Genomic DNA, 22,331 nt, shown 5'->3' with positions numbered 1-22,331 from the left:
TTTTGCCTAAAGTAGCCCTTGTTTGCTAATGTGCATATAAAATGGAATTATTTTGCAAACCATTCCTTAAAAATCACTAGAATTTCTTCAACCTTTTTTTGCTTAAGTAACCTGTGGTTGCAGTTGCACAACAATATCTACGCAAAGGTGCTAACATTCCTGTTAATCAAAGTTCAAAACCCAACGCTACGCAAACTTTTGTGCAAGAGGTGATAAGTTTAAGTCCATATTCGAGTGAGTTATTGCGATCAAATTATTTGGGTGTTGATAGTTTGGCTGTCTTGACTCTGTTTAATAGCTCAACGATATATTAACTTAGCGGAGCGGTTTGATGATGCAACAGTTAGGAGAAATGGCTCGATGTTACTAACAACTTAGAGCTTAGATTGAATAATTATGTATCTCAGCTAAAGACTTAGTGAGGCCTAAATGCTTTTGTATTAAGGAAATGTTGGCCTTTTGTCCGACTCATATCTAGTTAGACATGATAACCGGGCGGGCCGGGCCGGGTTCGGGCCGGGCTTTTCGGGCCAAGCGGGCTTAAGTCTTTGTTCACGGCCCAACCCATTAATCACTCGGGCCGGGCCGGGCTAGAATAGTCTAGCCCGTTACCGCCCGTTGGCCCGTGAGAGATCGGGCCGGGCCAGCCCAACCCATCAATCACTCGACCCAACCCATATTTCAGCTATTTTTAGAATATTTTTAACTATTAGTTTATTTTTTTTTAAAATATTTATATTCCTCTATTTAAAAAAAATTTTTAAAAATTAAAATTTTTTAAAAGTCTGCTTAAAATAATGCAAAATGGTATAATACTAAAATATTTTTTACTGTAGCAAAACGGGCAAAGCACTGTAGCAGACGGGCGGGCTTAGTTGCGGGCTAAACGGGCGAGCTTTCGGGCCGGGTCGGGCGGGCAAAGGGCTGGCCCATGCCGCCCATGGGTAGTTCAGGCTCGGGCCGGGCCGGGCCTAAACCGGGTCCGGGCCGGGCTTAGCCCGGTCCAAACCGGGCCAGACATGGGCGGGCTGGGCCATTTGATCATGTCTATATCTAGTCTTCAGGCTATTGAATGATTAAAAAGAAAAGTTTAAAATTCAATAACTATTGATAACTCTTGTAAAGTTAGTAAACACCTCTCACCAAAGAGGTCATAGGATTGACTCTAATTATAAATAATTATTATGAAAAAACTTATTCGATAATTCAGAGGTTTGACTCAATGACTTAGCTTAGTTTAGTTAATTGCTCGGCAGCTTAGTGACTTAGAGAAGCATTTTTTTTAATGCATTGGTTTATAGCGATGTCTCAACAGTATTTAGTTTAGAACAATAGCTCGACGATGCATAAACTTAAAATCTAGACTAAATAACTTAATATTTTGACTATAGTTTGACGGTGCCTAAATTCTTTGTCCATCCCATATGGCCATATTTAGCTTTGGGCTCTTGAATGATATATATTAGAAAAAAAAGGCCTAAGCCCAAATACAAAATTCCTAGCGTTTTAAAGCCCAATAGAAACGTATAAATCCTAACACTCTTCCCTAAAGTCCTAAACCCTTCCTCTCTAGACTCTCCTTCTTCCTCTATCTCTCTCGGCATGGCCGATCTCGAGCTGCGCTCATGGCGGCTGCGTTCTGGCCCTTACCTCGGAGAAATCTCTGCCCTCTCCTTCCTTCATCTCCCCTCCTCTGTGTCTTCTTTTCCCCTCCTCCTCGCAGGTACTCTCTCTCTCTCTCTCTCTCTCTCTCTCGTATCTCTTTGTCGCGCTAGTTCTTAATTGCTTTTTCGCCTGATCTAACTTTCTACCGGTCAGGCACTGGATCTCAGATTCTAGTCTACGATATCGAATCCGGGAAACTCATCAACTCGTTTCAAGTCTTCGAAGGCGTTCGTGTTCACGGAGTCGCTCTTCGATCCTCCCAGCCAAAGGAGTCGCCTTTCTCAATGGCAGTGTTCGGTGAGAGGAGAGTTAAGCTCTTCTTGTTGCGACTAGAGGATGGAGTTAGGGTGACGATGGAATTGGATCAGAGGTTGCCGGGGTTTGATCACTGGGTTCTTGATGTGTGCTTCTTGGAGGTAATTGCTTTAACGGAAGGGCCTTATGTATTTGGTTTTGGTTGACTGATTTGTGGAGTTGACGTTGTAGGAGGATGAGATTCTTGGGGTGGGGCTAAGTGATAATTCGGTGGCCTTGTGGGATCTTAAAGCACGTTCTTTGCTTTCCCGAGTGAAATCTCCAGGTTTCTTTGACAGTAACTGATAAAATTTGTGTTTTTGATTCCTTATATTTCTTTAGGGGCATGCCTTATTCTGATATTTTGCAGAGAAATGTCTTTTATATTCATTGCGGATGTGGGGATGCAGTATTCAAGATCTTCTTGTGGCATCGGGAACCATCTACAACGAAGTGAGCTTTTTCATCCCTTTGAGTTGGCTATTACGACCTCTTTTTTCCTGTTGCGAATATAGTTTAAATCAGGTGATGTGTTTTGTAGTTTGTGCTCAACTTTTCACTTGGGCTGAGATAAGTGAATTTGGAACTAGATTTTTCTTGCTAATCGTACTGTCTGAAAAATATATCACGTAGTTTGGGTTAGTAGTCTTAATGTAAACATGAATAGGCAATAAAGTTCGCACTGTATGTTAAGCCACTGTTCTGAGGATCTCTTTTATCACTTCAGAGGAAGTAGATGTACATCCCACACACAGTTGCTCTATTTCCCTTTAAGCATTTGCTTTTGCTTCTAATAAGAATTATATATAGCTGCATTTATAGTTTCGAATGCCTGATGCTCATAATCTTTTGACAGCTGTTCATTGAACTTGTCAATTATTTTGGAGTCTATTCATCTTTGAGTTGTACACTCGCTGACCTATATTGTTGGTCATGTTGCTCATGGCCTACTTTTATTTGAAATGGCAAGAATGATTATTTGTTCTTGCAATAGATGAGGTAACAAATGTGTCAAAAGGTTTAGATATTGTGATCTGTGTATATGCATTTGCATATGCATATCTTGTGTATCTGTAACCACCAAGTTCAGGATGGATTAGTATTGTTCCTCTATGCGTAGGACAAATGTGTCGAAAGGACAAATGTGTCGAAAGGACAAATGTTGTCCAAATTACAAATCAATGTATTTGGACCTTACTGTTACATAAGTCGCTTATTTGAAAATTAGTACACATTGATAACTTAGCCTGTGCTATCTTGGCAGATACTTATTTGGAAGCTAATTCCTCAAGTCTCGCTTTCCTCGTCATCTTTCTTGGTTGATTCTGGAAATTCCACCATGCGGAACCATGAAAGTGTGCCATTTCATCACCAACAATATGCCACCATTCATTTGAGTAGACTTACAGGACATGAAGGCTCAATTTTTCGATTAGCTTGGTCTGCTGATGGATCAAAACTGATGTCTGTTTCTGATGATCGTTGGTGGGTCTGCCTGGCTTTTTCTCCTGATATTCTTTCGTTTATGTGAATTTTTGGCTGCCACCTAGATCTGCTAACTGCATTTTTTTTTTTTTGGTGTTCTATAATACTTTTCACTTTATTAACTTCATTGTTAGGACAGTGCTCGTATCTGGTTGCTGAGCGGTCAAATAAAAGATTGTAACTGCTTTGAGGAGATTCAAGGTCTTCATGTCATTGAACAATCTGCACTTTTTGGACATAATGCCAGAATATGGGACTGCTACATCTCTGATAATGTAAGGTTTATTATAAATATAGATGTGTTGGTTGCTCTTTGTATTACTCATGGCTAATATAAATGCATAATGATTCTATTTTTGAGCAGCAGCTTATGAGATGATGGATATAGTTTGAGTTACATAGCAGAAAGTCAGACATGGTTGCTTAGGAGACATGAATACTTGCTCATATAATTTTTAATTTTTAAAATCATATTCATCGAACTATTTATCCAGTTTGTGTATGTTATAGTGTTGGATAAGAATATTAGTTTGTGTATGTTATAGTGCTGGATAAGAATATTTTAAGGTCAACTCATAAATGGAGCCAGTTGTATCTACACAAGGCAGCTAGACATGATATTGTCCTTCTTTCTATGTTCTATCTTTTGTCATGTTGGAACAGACAAAAGAGGCAACGGCTAGTTTCAAGGTTTCAAGAGAGGCAACGGCTAGTTTTCTGCAGAGAATCTTTTCTTAGTAATTTCTTCATTGTCCTGAGCCTGTGATCATTGTTACTCATGGGTTAAACAACTACAAGTTTTTGTTTGTTGTATTTGTCTCGCTATTGCTTTCTCTCTTCTCTTACCTATTAACCTTGGGTATAGGAATTTGTTCTGGTAGAGTTATCAACAAAAGAACTCATTAATCTCAATTTCTGGAGCTCTAGTTTGTGTTCATTTTTCTGGTTTTCAGCAAGCCAACTACTTTCTCAGGCGACTTGCATCATTTCATATGCCTCTGTCAAAAAAACAATTCATTAATCTCAATTTCCAATGCTCTTTTCCTATGCCTCGTGTTCTCTCCTCTCGTGAGGTCAACTTTACTGAAAATAACATTTCTTTAATGATCTAAACTAGTTTATCCATAAGTAAAAGACTTTGCACTTTATCTCCTATACAAAAAAGGTCATCTATTTTTATCAGTTGCATGTAACTGGAGTACAAATTCACATTTATTGATTTCAATTGCTTATAGAGTTTGTCAGACTGTATTTTCAGTCTATTGCTTTATCAGCTGGTGCTGTGACATGTTGTCAGACATGTCTTATTGTGTAAAATGTCGACTTACTGCTTCATATCAAAATTGCCATTTAGACAGTTATTACTGCTGGTGAGGATTGTACATGCCGTGTTTGGGAAATAGATGGAAATCAGATTATGATGTTCAAGGAGCACATGTAAGTTAATTCATTATGTGCTTATTTTCAGTTGAGCTTACATCAACCAATGTACTTCCTTTTTTCCTTATTTTGTTTGCTTAAGCCATCATTGTGGTTGTGATCTTCCAGTGGAAGAGGAATATGGCGATGCTTATATGATCCAAGTTCTTCACTTCTTATTACGGCTGGATTTGATTCTGCAATCAAGGTACATCAGATTTGTTCATCTTCATCTAAAGAGAAAACGGAGTACAAGGTGATGTCCAATGAATTGAAGCACTTTACAGAAATCTTTCCAATATCTGCTCCTAAAGTATCAAAACAGCTTGATCTGATGGACAGGTAACATTAAATTATAACATATTTTATCTTCGTTCTCTGCTTTTATGATCTTTAGAAGATCTTCAAATATCATTCCTTCTTGTTTTCCATGAATACTGCCTGCTTCTAGTGCCCCTGCCATTTTGTATCCTGGATAAAAAGGAAAGGATAACAATCATTAGATAGAAGCAAAGTTTGAAGATAGGAAACTGTTAAACTATCTACTAAAAATTCATCTTGTAGGTAGGTATCTTCTACAAAAGATGTAGGCCCTGTAGATACTCTGCCAATAACTAGGGGGATCTGACTGGTTGGCCAAGTTTGAATTTGAAAGTGTTTTGATGAATTAATCTTTTGTGACTATATGTTACGAGACATGTCCTTAACATCCCAATATTTAGAAGGATAATTTGCCTTACTTGGGTGAAAGAACATTGGTAACCATGATGAACTTCAACTTAAATGTGACTTTGCATTTCTACGTGTTATTAGTTTGTCTCCTGAGTATACCGATATTGTACAAGTGTTCTACACAGGTTGAAGGACAAGTTCAGCCGGGCATGGTTGTCAATATGTTACTAGATTCACACACTATGCTGATAAAACAATTACAAGCAAGTTTCCTTTCATATGGACTGTTCTGGTCATCCTTAAGAAATATTTTGCTGTTAGTGAGAGAAAGAACGCTGAATGAATGATTTCACAAGTATTTATGGACCTTTCCTCGCTGGAAATATTATCTTTCCTTTTAGCTCTTCAACAATTTTGTAGATATTGTATATGGATTGGAAGCACATTTAACAAACACTTACGAAAGCAATCTCTTGTCCAAAATGTCAGTTCTTTCATCAGGTACACTAAAATTGGCATTGATTGTTCTTTGCTGCAGAGATAAAATTTTGAACTCTATAATAAGAAGTCTCTCTGCAGCAATGAGCAATTTTCTTCCTTGTGCAAATGTAAAAGTTAAACAAGCTGCCTTATATAGGATCCATCTAACATTATCTCCATTTGACATCTATTTTGGTGCAGCAAAAGCGAATATGTCCGTTGCCTTCATTTTACTCGAGAAAATATACTTTTTGTTGCCACTAACAATGGCCACCTGCATCATGCTAAATTCTCTAATTCCAAGGATGTCAAATGGACTGAAGTCGTCCAAATTAATGAAGAAGCACCAATTATTTGCATGGATATAATATCACTGCACTCAAAATTCTCTTTACATAGTGAAGATATTATTGCCCTAGGAGATGGTAAAGGGAATGTGACGATTGCTAGAGTCATAAATGGTGATGCTACACCTGAAGTGGCTTCATTCTTTACCTGGTCAGCTGAAAAAGAGAGACAACTGCTAGGAGTTTACTGGTGCAAATCTCTGGGATGTAGGTTCGTGTTATTTGATTATATTTTGTCCTCCACTTCTTTGCGGTAATTGATTGTTCTCTTATATATGTTCTTGCCTTTTACCCTTTTCATCAAACAGACATCTTTTCACAGCTGATCCAAGAGGAGTGCTTAAATTGTGGAACATAGGGGATGCTTTACAAGCTGATTCTCATGATGCCACTAGAAGTTATAAGTTGACCCTCATTGCGGTATTTGAATCTTGTTTTGGTGCACGAGTCATGTGTGTAGATGCATCATCTAAAGATGAGGTAATTATGTAGCACATATGCAATATGTGGACTTGTATCTAGCTGCATATGCATTTGATATTTAATTATTCTTAAATTGATGAAGATATATGTTAAGCAAGGTGTGAATTAAGGAATAATAGATCTTGAAGAGGAATATGGAAGATAGATAATTCTCTACACAAGAACTTGTGAATGTTTTGCGATAATTGTACTTAAAAAAGTTAATATACTAAGGTTTCAATAATGCATATGTGGGTTAGCCTTATGTGGGTGCAATGGGAACCTGCAAACTCATATGTGCCTGCCTAGCTAGGTGCATGGCCTGCATTTTAGAGCAGTGTGGAGAGAGACATCTTTGCATGTGGAACTTTTGGCCGCTCAAATCTTATCATCTTGCGTATTGGGATATATTATTAATTATATTAAGCTTCAGAAATTTTTGTTGGTGAATGTGTGCAAGAAGCTCATAAAATACCAAAGTCGCGGTGTTAGATAGGTAATCTGGTTAGTCACTTGTAGAAGCATTCCTGGCCATGCTTTGCTCTTTAGAGACCTAGACAATCCTTGGTGATAGAAAATAGGCTTTCTTGTTATCTCTTGTTATTTAATTGATTGTCTATACTCTATACTGTTATTCGAAAAGGATTTTACTATTACCTCAACAAATGCGGCCATAGTGCAAATGGAGAAACAACTTAAACATGATTCGGACTATTGTCCAGCTTAATTAGATGTGCTTTATTTTGCTTGTAGATTTTGGTATGTGGTGATAAAAGAGGAAATATCGCTGTCTTTCCATTGTCAGAGGGCTTGATATCAACTGATTGCAGGAAGACACAGGAGAAGATTCCTCTGCTTGATCGTTTTAAAGGTGCCCATGGTATTTCTAGTGTCAACAGTGTGTGTATTGGTACCTCAAACTTGGACCATGTTGAAATACACACGGTAAGACTTAAATTTGAACTGCACCCTCATATTTGAGGACAGAATAAATTGTGTAATTTGTCTTCTTGAAATTATAGACTGGAGGAGACGGGTGTATCTGCCTTTTCAAATATGGCAAAAAGACTCAGAAGGTAGAGTTTGTTGGCATAAAACAAGTGAAAGAGTTGAGCACAATTCAATCCGTTTTTGCTAACTTCATCTCTATGGGAGATTTAGCACTGGGCAATTATGTAATAGGTTTCACAGCTGCGGATTTCATTGTGTGGAACCTAAAAACTGAGACTAAGGTACTTTAGTTTGGGGTCACTACATTGTCATTTCATTAGAACCAGTATGTTTTGGTTTCTAATGCACCATTGTGAATGCTTTCAGACACTCCAAATTCCTTGTGGAGGATGGCGCCGACCCTTTAGTTATTTTCTTGGAACGGTTCCTGAAAGCCAGAATTGTTTTGCCTATGTGAAGGTTTGTCTAACAAAGTGCCCTTTTTTTTTTGTAACATCCAAATTGGAATCTTCTCACAGCTATCTACTTGACCTTCATACTCTATTTGATAGTTAGATACCTCAAGACTGAATCACACAGTGTTAGTCTTTTTATTCCCTTTTGAGAATGGCTAATATCTACATCCACCTTGTTGCTGTTTATTCTGTACTCTTGCACTTTGAGAAATGAGAATTTAATTCCATGTTCACAACTATTTTGTATTTGCAAGGTGAATAATGTGCATATGCTATCATTTATCATTTATCTCTATTTCTGGGAATTCCATTACTCTGGATTCACTTTTTTGCATATTAAGTGCAAAGATTTTTCTTTTTAATCTTTTTGCTGGAATCTTTCTTCATCGCCGGCTAATTTCAATTACCCTCTTTCCAGGATCACACTATTCATATTCATAAAATCTGGGTGCCAGATCATGAAAGAAAGTTGTTTCCTTTAGCTTTGCATATGCAGTATCATGGGCGAGAAGTGCACTCCGTATGTTTCCTTGCTTGTAAACGGCAACCAAATCCAATGGAGAACCTCTATACATGGATTGCGACAGGGTGTGAAGATGGAACAGTGCGGTTAGCAAGGTTTGGATGTTGATCCTTCATTTTTAATGTTTTTGGAGACATACTGGAACAGTTTATTGTCAGTTCCATATTTTAAGTTTTCAATATACAATGTTATCTCTTCTTCAATGATAATTTGTTTAGGACTCTGAATAAGATTTTAGCAAACAAATTTTTTTAATATTCTAACAGATGTCTACCTAGGTTTCTTTATACTTCTTCTTCTTCTTCTTCTTCTTCTTCTTCTTCTTCTTCTTCTTCTTCTTCTTCTTCTTCTTCTTTTTGTTTTTGCAAAGAGGAAGGAACCAAGGACAGTATGAGCCATATAATCTAGATGGAACATAGAACTTGTGCTTTCTGTCGGCATTTTATCTAAACCTACATTAGGTAGATTATGCCTCCAAAATTTGTCCAATTGGTACATTGAAGAAAGGGAACAGGTGAGACAGGTGAGATTTGAATTGAATTAGTAATGTAACACAATTTTTTGTTCCATCCAATTATGTTGAATTTAAGAGAAAAAAAAACTGCAAAATTCTTATTTTACTATAGTCATTGTATTTTGTGATGCCATGAAACTAACAATTTATTTTCAGCTTGTGTTGCTTTATAAATAGATTTGTAAAGGAGAAATTGTTTGAAATGGCCATGAACCATGATTTTATGTGTTGACCTCATCGAAATTATGCTTAAGCTGTCTGTTTTTCTGCCCTCTGTGCAGTAATTTTTGTGTATCATTGTATTGCTATCTCCTGGTTTAGAGATTATTTCAGATTGTCCTAAGTTGAGCTAATTTGGATGCTTGGTGCAGATACTCACCTGCCGGTGCTGGCACATGGCACGAGTCTAAATTGCTTGGTGAACATGTTGGCGGATCAGCTGTGAGGTCCATATGTTTCATAACAAAGATCTATAAATTCAGAGGTCAAAACCATGTTGATGACGGATATATGAAATGTCCTTTAATCAACAATGGAGATGACCATTGTATACTTGTTTCTGTTGGTTCCAAGCAAGTTTTAACTTCTTGGGTTTTACGAAATATGACACTAGACTCTGGAGAAGCACATTCGGATGATATACTGAACAAATCTGAACATATCTCAACAATCTCTGACAGTGAATTTCCATATATGTCTTTCCAATGGCTTTCCACTCATATGCCACCAAAGTTTTCCAGCAATAGGCAGAAAGTTAAAAATATAACAGAAATATCTGAATATGGACAATCTTCAACATCTGCTGAAACACCCAAATCACTCTCAGCTAAGGGAAAGAAAGCAAAGCCGAAATCAATTACGTTGGATCAAATTGAAAACGATTGGAGATACTTGGCTGTCACTGCTTTTATTGTAAAACATACTGATAGCAGGTAATATTACAGTGCATGGCACCTGTGTTCTATATTCTCTACTGCTAATTTGTTTGTGCTTTTGTTTGAAGTAAACTAAGCTTCTTTCTCTCCTGGATATGTCAGGTTAACGGTATGTTTTGTGGTTGTTTCCTGTTCGGATGCTACAGTTATACTGCGTGCTCTTCTTTTGCCTTATAGGCTGTGGTATACAATCTTAGTCCAAATGCCATTATCCCCTTACACTTAACTCCTAATATTTGTGTTTTCAAGTGGATATATTTCCCTAGCATAAATGCAGTATGATGAATTCTTTCTTATAGAACTGCTTTTCTACAGGTTTGATGTTGCTTTATTGGTTCCACAAAGGTCACCAGTGCTAGCTTTACAGCATATTGTTGTTGCTGGACATGCCAAATGTAAAGGTTAATTCTTTACTATTATGGTCTACAGAGTGTCTTGCATGTTTCTGTTCATATCATTGGAGCTTAGAACCTTTCAGTTGTTGTCAGAATATACAAAATCCATGACCACATTCATGATGTTAGTATTTTTTATTGAATCATTATAATGGAAATGCCAAAAATATATTAGTTGAGAGCTAGTAAATGCTTTTGTATTTTCTGATGGATGCTTTTATAATTTATACTGGAAAAACCAAAAGGTGTGTCCAGTGCATGGGATACCCTAGCCAATGTGAGATCCTGGGAGTGCTTGTGAACATGTCAGTCATTACAATCTCATAGTTTCTGTTGTTAAAGTGTTAAAATTATTTAAACCTATGATCCTTAAAAGGATCCTACTATATGGATCATTACCTTACTTTTCACAGTACCTTTTCTTTTCTTTCCAGATGAGGTTTCTAATAGGAATACATATATTGTTATCAGTGGATCAACCGATGGAAGCATTACCTTTTGGGATCTTACAGAAACTGTAAAAAAATTTATGCAAGTAGTATTGGAGGTTCGACCGCAGATGCTTATTGATTGTCAGAAACGACCTCAAACAGGAAGAGGGAGCCAGGGTGGTCGAATGTGGAGATCTTTGATTAATCAATTCTCTGAAGGGAGAACTGAAGATGGTTCCAGCCAAAAGAGTAGTAGCAATTATATTAATGGCAAAGGTGAGGGTCCATGTATGCAAGAAATTGATGCTGTAAACTGCCAGACATGTTGTCGACAATTCACAAGTTCCACTGGCTGCCATAAGCCAGAAAAGCTTTCCAATACCTTGATGCCTGATTTAGAAGAAGTAAAACCATTGTATATTCTAAATTCGGCTCACCAGTCAGGTGTCAACTGTCTACATGTATCAGAGATTGATTGTGTGGATGCACGATCCGAGAAAACTTACTGTGTCTTAAGTGGTGGTGATGATCAGGCATTGCATTGGCTCTGCTTTCAGTTGGAAGTGCAAGCTACAAAAGCAGATTCTCGCAATATAAAGTCAGATGATATTAGAAAATCTCTCCAGAATGGGATAGGTAGGGACTTATTATCTGAATAACCATTTCCTTTATTATTCTATCTGCAGTTTATTAACTGGATGATAATTTATTGCAGCACCTAGCCTTGTGAAATGTTCTTATCTTGGTTTGGCTAATGACCTTAACCTTAGAATTCTACATCAAGATAGCATTGCATCAGCTCACAGCTCGGCTGTGAAAGGTAGCTGTTACTTGGCTTCTTATCTTATGGCAACTTAGGATACTTTCCTGCATATCTTTTTTCACTTTAGTTGAGCACTGTCCATTTTACTGAGTGGTTGTAAGGAACCTTGAACCAACCTAGCCACCACTCAACTGCAAATTAATCTTACAAAAACACAAAGTAGTATGTCATCTACAAATGCATGCTGCAACTGTTGAAGGCATACCTTTTACTGCTACTGTGTTTGTAGGTATCTGGACAGATGGTATGTGGGCTTTCTCCACTGGTCTTGATCAACGAGTCAGATGTTGGCAGATTTATCCGTCTGGAAAATTAAAAGAGCATGCTCATCTTATTATAAGTGTGCCTGAGCCGGAAAGCCTGGATGCTGTCATGTGTGACAGGTAGGGGGGCCTCTCATCATCTTAGTCTTTCCTGCTAGTATTCAGTTTATGTTAACCTCCGCGACAAATCAGTCATTCATTGTTCTTTATGGTCAGCAGGAGCCGATATCAAATTGCAATTGCTGGAAGGGGCATGCAAATGATAGAGTTTTCTGCATCTAAAGATGAGTTTGATAACTGATATACCATGGTCTCTGAAATGTGACGGCGTCACTCCCTAAGACCAACACCTGCGCCCTTTGCAGTCATTTCTCTGGCTGAAACCTTGAAAGGGGCAGTCAGTTATTTTATGCTCTGCATTTGCCGAAGATAGAGGCGTTATTATTTTCTCCAGATTGAAAAGAGATCTAATCGAAGCTGATGAATGATGACAAATATACAACTAGAAGTTCTTGTAGACCCCCATCTTTTTATCAGATGGCTTCTAAGATTAGTGCTTTTGCTGATGATCTGCAAAGGTCAACGGTTGAACTGCTTGCTATTCTAATTTCTCCGTTATCCTCAGAAATCTATTGTATCCTATGCGAAATAGACAGCAAAAAAGAAGTCCAATACTTGTATCTGTAATCTGTTGAGCTACTCTCTACATTTCTGGCCTTCATGAGGAAATTTATTGTTCTTCTTGGATTTTGTTTACGCATGTAGCAGTTTATTCAATTCTTTGCTCAAATTGTGAATCATCGCCTATGCATGCTCGACGGAGTCATATATCAGATCACAGTCGGAGAATGACAAAAAGGAATGCAATAAGTCTGCAATCCTCACTATAACCTAATTCTAGAGAAAAGTAGGCAATTTGGACCTATCTGCATTCTATCACTGGCAAAAAAGAGAGCTCATTTTATTATAATTTTTAAATATTATAGTCGCTTCGTAGTATGGTTTAAACGAGGAGTTTGAAAATAGACATAACTTTTTAAGGAAAAAAAGAAACTAGATTTGGGTTTACTTGGATGGATACTCTCGAAACCAAGAGAACCTCACAGAATCCATCATGCTGCTGTCTCTTATTGGGTTTGACCTAAACCTCCTAATTTGATCCCCTTCTCACCCCATACTCCAATAGCAATTATAACCTCTCTCTCTCTCTCTCTCTCTCTCTCTCTCTCTCTCGCCCCCCGATCGAATCCCAAAGCAACGAAGTTCTCCTAGAGTCCTAGGAGTCGAGGCGAGGGAGCGATATGGGATTCGGATTCGTGGTCGGAATACTCGGCGGCCTGCTTCTCGCCCACGCCGCCTACAACACCATCCAATGTAATCTTGATTAGATCAAACCGTATCCTTCTTCTTGCTCTTTGGTAGATCAATGGATTCGTTGAATGTGTCTCTACTGATCCAATTTCGTGTTGCAGACAGGGGGGTGCTAAAGATCATGGAGGAAGAGTTCTCGGGGCCTCCTACCAATGTATACCCGCATCTCAAAATCTCTTTTTGATGGCTTTTTGATGACCTTATGGATTGGATCCTTTTGTGTTTTGGTGATTACTGTTGGTCTTGAATCATAGGTGGTGATGGAGCTGCTTCTAGGGTTTGCTCTGTGCTTGTGGGCTGGGTTGGCTGTGCCGGCGAGGTTCCTTTCCATACTATCGGACTCGGATGAGAACAGGTATACCTCCTCTCCTTAGATCATGAAGAAATTCTTCTGTTACTTGGTCGGATTATAAATTTTCAAAAAAATAAGAAGTAGATGTGGTAGCGTTGTAAGGTCTCTCCTATGCCTCATGTTCAGAAGTTGTTTAGATTTTATGAGGTCTGGATTTGCTGGTCGTGGCTAGCAGCTTAGAATGATTTCAGTGCTTAGAGGATTTATTGTGAGTCGCCAGTCCAAACTATTTGGGGTCGGTAGTATTGATCCTTCTTTTCCCGTTCAGATCTATGTATTGTAAGGTTCTTCGTTAGATTAGGTGATATCAAGTCTTTTCTTCGTTCCTTCCACATCAATTTCAGTCTTCTCGTCCAGTTCAAGGCATCTTCTGTAGTTCTATATTAATAAAATCACTCCTGCTTATCGGTGCCTTATGCTGTCTTTTGAACATGATCAAACCCCAATTATACATTATGTTGTATAAAAGCCATTGAAGCAGATTAGTTTAACCACATCTCTGTTATGATTGAGATGGAAAATGTTTCAAGTTCTATTTAGTGCCCTTTGTGAATGCTATTGATGTATAGGATATACTATATGGCAAGTACGTTGACTGTATGGCTTAACTAATAGCCAACACTTCTGCACATATTGCATTTTTATCCTACTAATAAGCAACACCTTCCCATGTATTACAATTTTACTGCTGCGATGTAGGACATCCTATGTAGCAGTAGCATTTATGAGGACACTACACAGGAACTGTAGCATACTCTTTTCAGATCTGGACTTTTCAGATGCTGTGCAGTAGTAGCCATGAGTTATTGTCATTTTCTTTTTTCCTTTCACATTTCAAATTTCAATAGTTCAAAGTTGCTTCAATATCAACTTGTTGATGGCATCCTGCATATTGGATCCATGGTTTGAAGGATCGGCCGATGCCGATTTGGATCATTGATTGGGATCGGGTGTGATTCGGATCAGCAGATCCGGGCCGATCCTCTTTCACTATTTCTCTCTCTCTCTCTTTCACTATTTCTCTCTCTCTCTCTACCTTAGTTATTGTTTCTCCGACGTAGAAATCTAGCTTTGACAAACTCCACCGACGCAGATCCAACTTTGACGACCTTGGCTATGTGATTTATTTTATCTTATTTCTTTCTCTCTCCTCTTATTTCTTTGCTATAGTTTTTTTTTCTTTTCTCCTTTACTATGGCAGAGTTTTTCTTTTCTTTTTTTCTTTTCATTTCCTTCACTCCGTCTCTCTCTCTCTCTTTCGTTGTAGTAGTTTTAAGTTAACTCAGTATTTTTTTTTAGTTTTTAGGCTTCATATGTGAGTAATTATTATTTCCTATTTTTTTCTTTTTTAAATTTTAAAAAAAATGCTCCTACATTTTTAAATAATATTTAACAGTTTATGTAATTAAAAATAGCCTTATCCAATCTGAGCGGCCAATCTGATCGATATGTATTGTTTTTTGAAGAAGCCAATCCTGATTCTGAGTCCAATTTTTCAAACCTTGATTGGTTCGTCTGGGTAACCAGCTATTGTTCTATCTTTTACCAAACAAGAGCAACCCAACATTAGTTTGGTCAGTGCTAATCATTTCTGGTCATTCAATTGTGAGGACTGAACAGGAGTAGGCTGATTGTAACAAAGGGGATGCTAGGTTGAGTATATAGTTGAATCTGTTTATGATAAAGGAAAGGTATGCTGATCTACAATTGGAGCATATATGATGAGTATCTGTAGATTGACTAGTGATATTGCATATCATGTTAATTCGTGTCTATTCGCCAGTACTCTGACTTTGTATTTTGTTTGTCTCACATCTATTGTGGTTTGTCCTTAAGTTCCTAGCTTGATTCAACTAAATAGTAAGTTAGCCTTTTTTGATCTACATAAGAGCTGTTTCACTTTTGGCTCTTCCAGTTCTATCTCTTCGGTTGGTGTTGTAAAGTCAACATGGGCTATGACAAGTGCCTGTTATTTCAAAAGGAACTTATTCTTTTATGTACGAGAATTTTGAAATTATTATTGGATAGTTTTATAGCAGTTTATGTGACCTTTTTAACATATGGAATATGCTTTTCCTTCTTTTGTGACAAAACATTCATCTAAGTACAAAAGAAGGTGCAAAAGGTTGTGGCATATTTGAGTAATGCATATACATTGACTGATTTATGATTTAAGGACTTATGTCATGTGATGTGGTAGGTCATATCAGTAAGTTATGTCGACTCATCCTGTAGAGAACGTGTTATTTTCAAATTAATTTGCTTCTGTTTATATGAACTTTGAAGTGCGTAATATAAATATTGATATCTGGTGCCATTTTGCATGTTAAAATTTGAACTGTTGTAAAGTCTCTTAACTTAGATTCCTTTGCAAATACAAATGAACTTAAGGAGTTCTGTTTGGTTATTTACTTATTTAGATACCATAAGATTGATTCATCTAATTTTCCTTGTGCCTAATGAGACTCGTTTCATAGGCAATCAGTCTCTCACTATAACTGTATAGGATGGAAATTTAGAATTAATTCTCAAGGTAAGCTGGCAAGGGGGTTTCCATAAAATTTTTAAAACCCTGTTTAACCTTTTAGTGGAACCTTTACCTTTGACTGTGGTTCTCTAATGCCATATTGGTAGGAAAAAAAGGCTTAGATGAAATGACATTCTTGCTATGTTTTCCAAATGCGCATCATTCCTTTATGTGTTCCACAATGATAATTTGAAAATGCTCCAACAGAGTGCAAGTGTGTTTTCAAAAAGGAATTTGCTTGAATAAATTGACAGCGCTTGGATTGTGTTTGATAAAGAGTTTATATTCTATCTGACAATCAAGAAGGATCTACTTCCTAATTGAATTGCTTATAATTGACAATCAAGAAGGATCTACTTGTTTGGACCTTGATGAAATGTTCTTTGATGGCAGTGGAAGATTATTTGGGAGATATGGTAATTACATGATATTTCACCATATAATGAACATCATGCTAATTTAATGAACCTGCATATGAAATGCAGGATAACTGCTCTACCAGCCAACATGGACTTCATGATCTTCAATCACCGTGGAAAGGTGCTTCCCTGCGATAAAGAATTGAAGTTGAAGACATAGAATACAAATGGGAGTTTAGACTAGGAAAAATGTGACTTTAGTAATTGGTTTAATTTTCTAGAAAGTTGATGCCACCCAGGACTGTTCCTTATTTCTTACTCAAGAAGTTGAGCATTTCCTTCCTTGAAACACAGGGTGAAAGGATGTATTAATTTAACCCGCCGCTTTTTTCACTTCATTTGTTTGGTAATGTTTTCTGGTGTGCAATATATGTTCTTTTTTCAGTAGTGTAAGAAGAAATTCACTGAACATGGTCTATTGGAAGTTTTTATTGTTAATATATATCTATGTCTATCTCCATAACTAGGAAATTATGGAAATCTTCCATCTTTATTTGGGGTTTTTGGAAGTCACCAATCAACTCCGTCATTATAAAAGACATTCCCAGTCTGGGTTTTTTATTTGCTGAAATATTACTTCCTTTCTTTCTTTCTTTTTGTATATATGGAAAAAAAAAGAAGAAAAGAGATAAGTGTCTTTTACTTTTGAAAAATAGAATTTGCTCTCTTGTGCACTAAACAGAGCTACTTCTCCAGTTTGCTTTATTGTGTAATTTACATGTACTGCAACAGCTTTAGTTCAAAAATGATCATTTCTTGGGTTCATCTTAGGTGTTTCTCTGATTATTACTCGAGAACAAATAGAGATCCACGTTGAAGTCGAAGCAAAACAAAGTTGAACTTGATCAAAAAACTATCTATAGTAGAGTTGATTGGTACCCCAAAATGGTCTCAGTGTATGAAATTACCAGCCTCAAGAGTGCAATTTCTAACGTAGCATTCTTCTGAGTCCATGAAAGCCCAAAGTTTTGCACTCCCTATACGAGGGAGGCATTTCCTTTTGCATCGAGATCTATTTGAAATATGAGAACTTGGGTAATTTTTCTAGACAACCACTTGAAAGGAATCTAATTGCTAATTCTTGATTATTTGGCCAAAAGCAAGTCAAAAACAAAAACTAAGCTTAGACTATGCAATTGCCGCAGTTTGTTTGCTGAACAATGCCTGAAGCATCTCATTTCATGACGATGGTCACTGGCTCGCAACAAGTGTGGCTTGAAGGGAACTGCTGCAGCTTCAAGTTGGAAGCCAGTTTTGGATATACACATTTACCGTTTATCCAATTGAGAAGCCACTCTAAACCCAAGAAGAGAATTGTAGTATGTTGCTAGTTTATTATATTAGCATAAGATAACTTAATATTGGTATAAACTATTCTAGTATTTAATTTGCATACTAATATAATGTGTAATAATTATATAAAATTAAATAATAATTTAATAAATGACTAAAATATTCTTTATAATGAAATAAATGAAGGGAAGAAGGAGAGAAAAAAATAGAGAGTAATTGAAATAATAATTGATTAAAGTAATATATTTTTTATTGGTAAAATAATAATTGATAATATTTGTATATTAGACGGAGGAGGAGATAAAGACAGCAATGCATATTACTATACTAATATAAGCCTAAGTGATTGTTTACCTAAGCTAAAACTATTATAGGCTTATTCTTATTCCACCATGAAAGGGGTTACATAAGAGTAATACCACAAATAGTAAATAGCTTGATGCCTCGTGTACTTCTTCATGCTTCGAAGTAAATTCCAACCAAGAATACCAGAAAATGAGATCCATGGAAATAAAAATTGAGTTACATTATTCTAGCATACCTTACATCCCAAGATTTTCAAAAGGCAAATGCTACCGGTTATCAAAATACACCTCGAATGTGCTATAAGTCTTTCACTTGAACAAGCAACATTGAACTGTCTCACGAGACATAGTATGCAGGTAATAGGAGTAAATAAGGGCTAAATTATGCAGCAGACATAATACATTCAATAGCTTGCTTGCAAATTCCAGTCATTGTAGCCTCAGGGCCATATACCTGCAATGAACAGTCAATTTTTTTTTTCTGTAAGTGTACAGCAGAAAAACCTTGTGATATCTGCTGGTGTACAAGAAGTTAATTGAGAAGTAATCGCAATAATTGGCAGACAACCAAGATTTGAGAAATATCTCCACATCCATAAAAAGGGTCCATATTTCAGTGACAGACCATTATAGTGAAGTTGATTACCTCAAGGGGAATGCCAAGCTCCACACCCAATGCTCGCATTTTTGCCAGCCCAGTCTGATAGTTTGGACCACCTCTTCTAACATATAAGTGCATTCTTGCAGCCTTTAACATGGATTCCTGATACATGAAAGGAATAACATATGAAACGCCACAAATCTATATGTACAGGTGCCAGTAAGTATATATATATTATGCATGTCCATGTGTGTGTGTGTGTGTGTTTGTGTTTGTGTGAGAAAGAGAGTGCGAGAAAATGTATGATTAGTTTCTTTTTGGCACTAACCTTCTCCCTTAGGGCTCGAATAATGCCATTAAAAGTTGATGCAACATCGGTAAAGTTAGCTATACCCCCTCCAATGAGAAGGGCTCTCTTTCGGCCATCAGGATCTGCAGTCGCACACTGTAGAAATACAAAGAAGCAACAGTACTCAGGTAAATGAACTAATGGAGTGAAAACTGCTTGTAAGTACAATGATGTTACGAGAATAGGAAAAGGGAATTCATGAGTGAAGTTATTACATCGAGAACAACTCTAGCATATTGAAGGACCTCTTCCTCATTTGGAGCACCACTATATTCTGCATAGTTTCCTAGTTCCGATGCATAACCCAAGTCCCCAACCTAGTAAACAAGAAAATGTTTGCACAGATATTTTCATCAGTCAGTCTTGAATGTTCATGAACATAATAAACAGTAGACTTCATGAAGAATTGCTGCTGGATGTAATTGTATCAAAATAACAACCTTTGATAAAATCAGGAACAAGTATATGGCATATATTTGCTAAACTTACCGTATCAGCATATATGACACTAGCACCACCACCAGCTACCATGGTCCAAATGCGCCCTTTCTTATTCAGAACTGTGAACTTCAGAGATGCACTCGTCTGGAATGAAATAGTTTAGCGTATTATATGCATGTTTCAGGCAGAACTTCTAGCATGCCATGTCACCAAATTTAATAGAGATTAGGAAAATCTCCTGGCCATTAACTAATGAGCCGAAGATGTAAAAAGTAAGTGAACTCCAAAAACTTGCCGTAAACATCTAGATGCATATGCAACCTGAAACTTTGACCATTTTATAAAACTGACTTAAGCAAATATGCAATTATAGCTACCTTTTCATCTAGCTCATGGATAAAGCTTTCAGTAGAACTTAGGACTCTGCCAAAAGGAAGTGGGAACTCTATGTTTCCCCACCTGCAGATTATCAAAACAATAGCCAACATTACACCTATTTCCTCAAGAGAATTGCATTTGATTCAATAGTTGGGAAAAAATCAAACATACTTCTTGAAGTTCTTGAATGCAGCAGTGTCATCCAATTCTCCTCGCATATCCAGTGGGTATGGCTCCCCATTAACTAAGGTAAATGGGTTCATCTCAAGGAAAGAGAAGTCCAAGTCTGATAAAGCGACAAATTATTACCACAACAGGAATAAGTTACAAAGGTAGTATACAATTACTTTATTTCAATTTTAAATGCTTAATGAAATGAAATGGCATGTTAGCGCTTAATAATTTGTCTTTCTGTATGAAATGACACTAATGACCCAATAGCTTACTAGTTGATGCCGACAATAAAATTACTAAAAGTGGACACAACAATTTGTCTTCAAGCATACCTTGGAAAACAGAAAACACCCCTTTAATGAAGTCCCCGATCTTCCCACGCACCTGAGACCATATTTATAAGAAAGTATGCTTAAGCTGAGTCATAACTTATTCTGATCATCTAACAGTGCACGTCAAGGAGGTGGATGCTTGGATACATATCCTCAGATCTTTGTTAGCAAGCCTCTGAATTGTTTGAAAACTCAAGAAAATAACGACATCACATAAAACATATAATAAAATTCACCTCCAGGGGAAGGGTTGCAATCAATGGAGCACAAGTCTCGGATACCATGGGCTTCTCAGTGGGAATAAAAATCGTCTTAACTTTGTCCCAGTTCTCCTCAATTTCAATCCCTCCGCACTCTGAGAAACTAATAGTGTAACCAAGCCTCTCCGAAACAATTGAAAGGTAGTACTCTTGGTCATGAGGTATAAAAGGCTCAATAATAAACGTGGTAATCGGTGCTTTACATCCGCCCATCTCAACCTACATTGCAAAATATTCAATGTACAGCATATCCAATCTACATGTAACCAAAATAGAATATGGCCCATTTTTATTCCACAATCACCTCGACTCCAAGGCGTTCCTTGACAAACTGAGATGCCTGGCTTAGATCCAAGTTGAGCGCCACCAATCCGCTCTTTCCACGCTTGCCAAACAGCATGTCAGGTTTCACCACCAACTTCATCGACGACAGCCATGGATTCTTGTTCACCAGCTCCACGAAGTCGGTCGATTCCGTCACCTTCACACGACCACAAACCCATTTCAATCATTCCACCGCAGAATAGAAAACCTAAAGTTTGAACTTTTAAACAGCACAAAATCCGAATCTCTAATAAAATAACAAAAATATACAGAGACATTCTTATTCCATCAAGTATTACGGAGACTAAAGGACTATTACTGATCAAAATACCAATTGTACACCTAGATTAGACGGCATTATGCCCATATCACAAAAAGAACTCATTTTTCGACGAAATTAGATGTAGAACCCGAGGGAAACCCCTTGGTCTGAACTACTAAATCGAGATCTCATCTAAATGCGGCTAAAAACGTCGATCCAGATCAAGAACGAAAGAAAACGGAGGTTTAAAATGGGGATCCACCTGGACGGACAGGATCTGGAGGTCAATTCCGGCGATCCGTTTGAGGTGCTCCTTGAGAAGCCGCTTCGAATCGTACTCTCGGATCTTCTTCCTCGCCATTGCCTCCTCGATCCAAATCGAACTCTTCTTCTCTCACAAGCCTCGATTCCTAGTAGCGATATGTTTTCCGTCTTTCCGACCCTGGAGAAGATTTATACACAGCACGTTGGAATCTTAGGGTTCTTTGTGCAAATTTATTAACTCAGAAATTGCCATACTTTCGTATTCATACTCCAATTTCCCAAATTTATAAATCAATCCCTAAATCCGTGCCCACGTACTTTTTTGCCCTTTGCACCTGACCATTACTCACATGAAACGAAGGTTAGACATGTAAAATAAACAACAGAGGGAATAAAATATGAATACGAACTCCTAAAGGGACTAATATGCAAAAAGACGTTTATAAGAGCGGATCTAGAAGTAGGTGCAGTTAGCTGAGCCATCGCTGTGATCATTCAACGCGAATCACCGACGTGGAGTAAATGAAGGGCGATGGATGGTTTCCAACGCTGGGACCCACTTCTC

The 22,331-nt window shown here is 37.4% G+C and overlaps 3 protein-coding genes across 5 annotated transcripts; 2 read left to right on the top strand and 1 right to left on the bottom strand.

The window, feature by feature from the left end:
• Window positions 1-1,565: 1,565 nt before the first annotated feature.
• Window positions 1,566-12,870, top strand: LOC140760999 (uncharacterized). 3 transcript variants are annotated; one of them, XM_073098151.1, is made up of 21 exons: window positions 1,566-1,723; window positions 1,819-2,081; window positions 2,152-2,245; window positions 2,330-2,412; window positions 3,224-3,444; window positions 3,584-3,719; window positions 4,799-4,881; window positions 4,993-5,205; window positions 6,217-6,573; window positions 6,671-6,842; window positions 7,578-7,769; window positions 7,847-8,056; window positions 8,142-8,234; window positions 8,649-8,848; window positions 9,639-10,199; window positions 10,305-10,385; window positions 10,518-10,597; window positions 11,032-11,664; window positions 11,744-11,848; window positions 12,081-12,234; window positions 12,334-12,870. In XM_073098151.1, exons 1-21 carry the CDS (start codon window positions 1,603-1,605, stop codon window positions 12,413-12,415), a joined length of 4,134 nt encoding a protein of 1,377 aa, XP_072954252.1. In that variant the 5' UTR covers window positions 1,566-1,602; the 3' UTR covers window positions 12,416-12,870. The 3 variants fall into 3 exon arrangements, with proteins under 3 accessions (XP_072954252.1, XP_072954251.1, XP_072954253.1); XM_073098150.1 differs by having other exon boundaries at window positions 10,518-10,603; XM_073098152.1 differs by lacking the exon at window positions 11,744-11,848 and having other exon boundaries at window positions 10,518-10,603.
• Window positions 12,871-13,263: 393 nt separating this feature from the next.
• Window positions 13,264-17,225, top strand: LOC140761743 (membrane magnesium transporter-like). The gene is made up of 4 exons (XM_073099203.1): window positions 13,264-13,488; window positions 13,587-13,639; window positions 13,740-13,840; window positions 16,850-17,225. The coding sequence occupies exons 1-4, from the start codon at window positions 13,416-13,418 to the stop codon at window positions 16,941-16,943; spliced, it is 321 nt and encodes a 106-aa protein (XP_072955304.1). The 5' UTR covers window positions 13,264-13,415; the 3' UTR covers window positions 16,944-17,225.
• A 1,337-nt stretch (window positions 17,226-18,562) lies between these two features.
• On the bottom strand, window positions 18,563-21,945 carry LOC140760746 (ATP-citrate synthase alpha chain protein 2-like). The gene is made up of 11 exons (XM_073097733.1): window positions 21,765-21,945; window positions 21,221-21,397; window positions 20,893-21,135; window positions 20,657-20,708; window positions 20,322-20,436; window positions 20,150-20,231; window positions 19,821-19,916; window positions 19,547-19,648; window positions 19,311-19,427; window positions 19,028-19,144; window positions 18,563-18,835 (listed from the first exon to the last, which is right to left on the bottom strand). Exons 1-11 carry the CDS (start codon window positions 21,861-21,863, stop codon window positions 18,764-18,766), a joined length of 1,272 nt encoding a protein of 423 aa, XP_072953834.1. The 5' UTR covers window positions 21,864-21,945; the 3' UTR covers window positions 18,563-18,763.
• Between the last annotated feature and the right edge of the window lie 386 nt (window positions 21,946-22,331).

The sequence above is a fragment of the Typha angustifolia genome, chromosome 6 (genome assembly GCF_048772165.1).
Source record: "Typha angustifolia cultivar Huaian chromosome 6, ASM4877216v1, whole genome shotgun sequence".
NCBI classification, from domain to species: domain Eukaryota; kingdom Viridiplantae; phylum Streptophyta; class Magnoliopsida; order Poales; family Typhaceae; genus Typha; species Typha angustifolia.
Note: the sequence above shows the minus strand (reverse complement) of the source record. Positions and strands in the feature narration are given on the sequence as shown.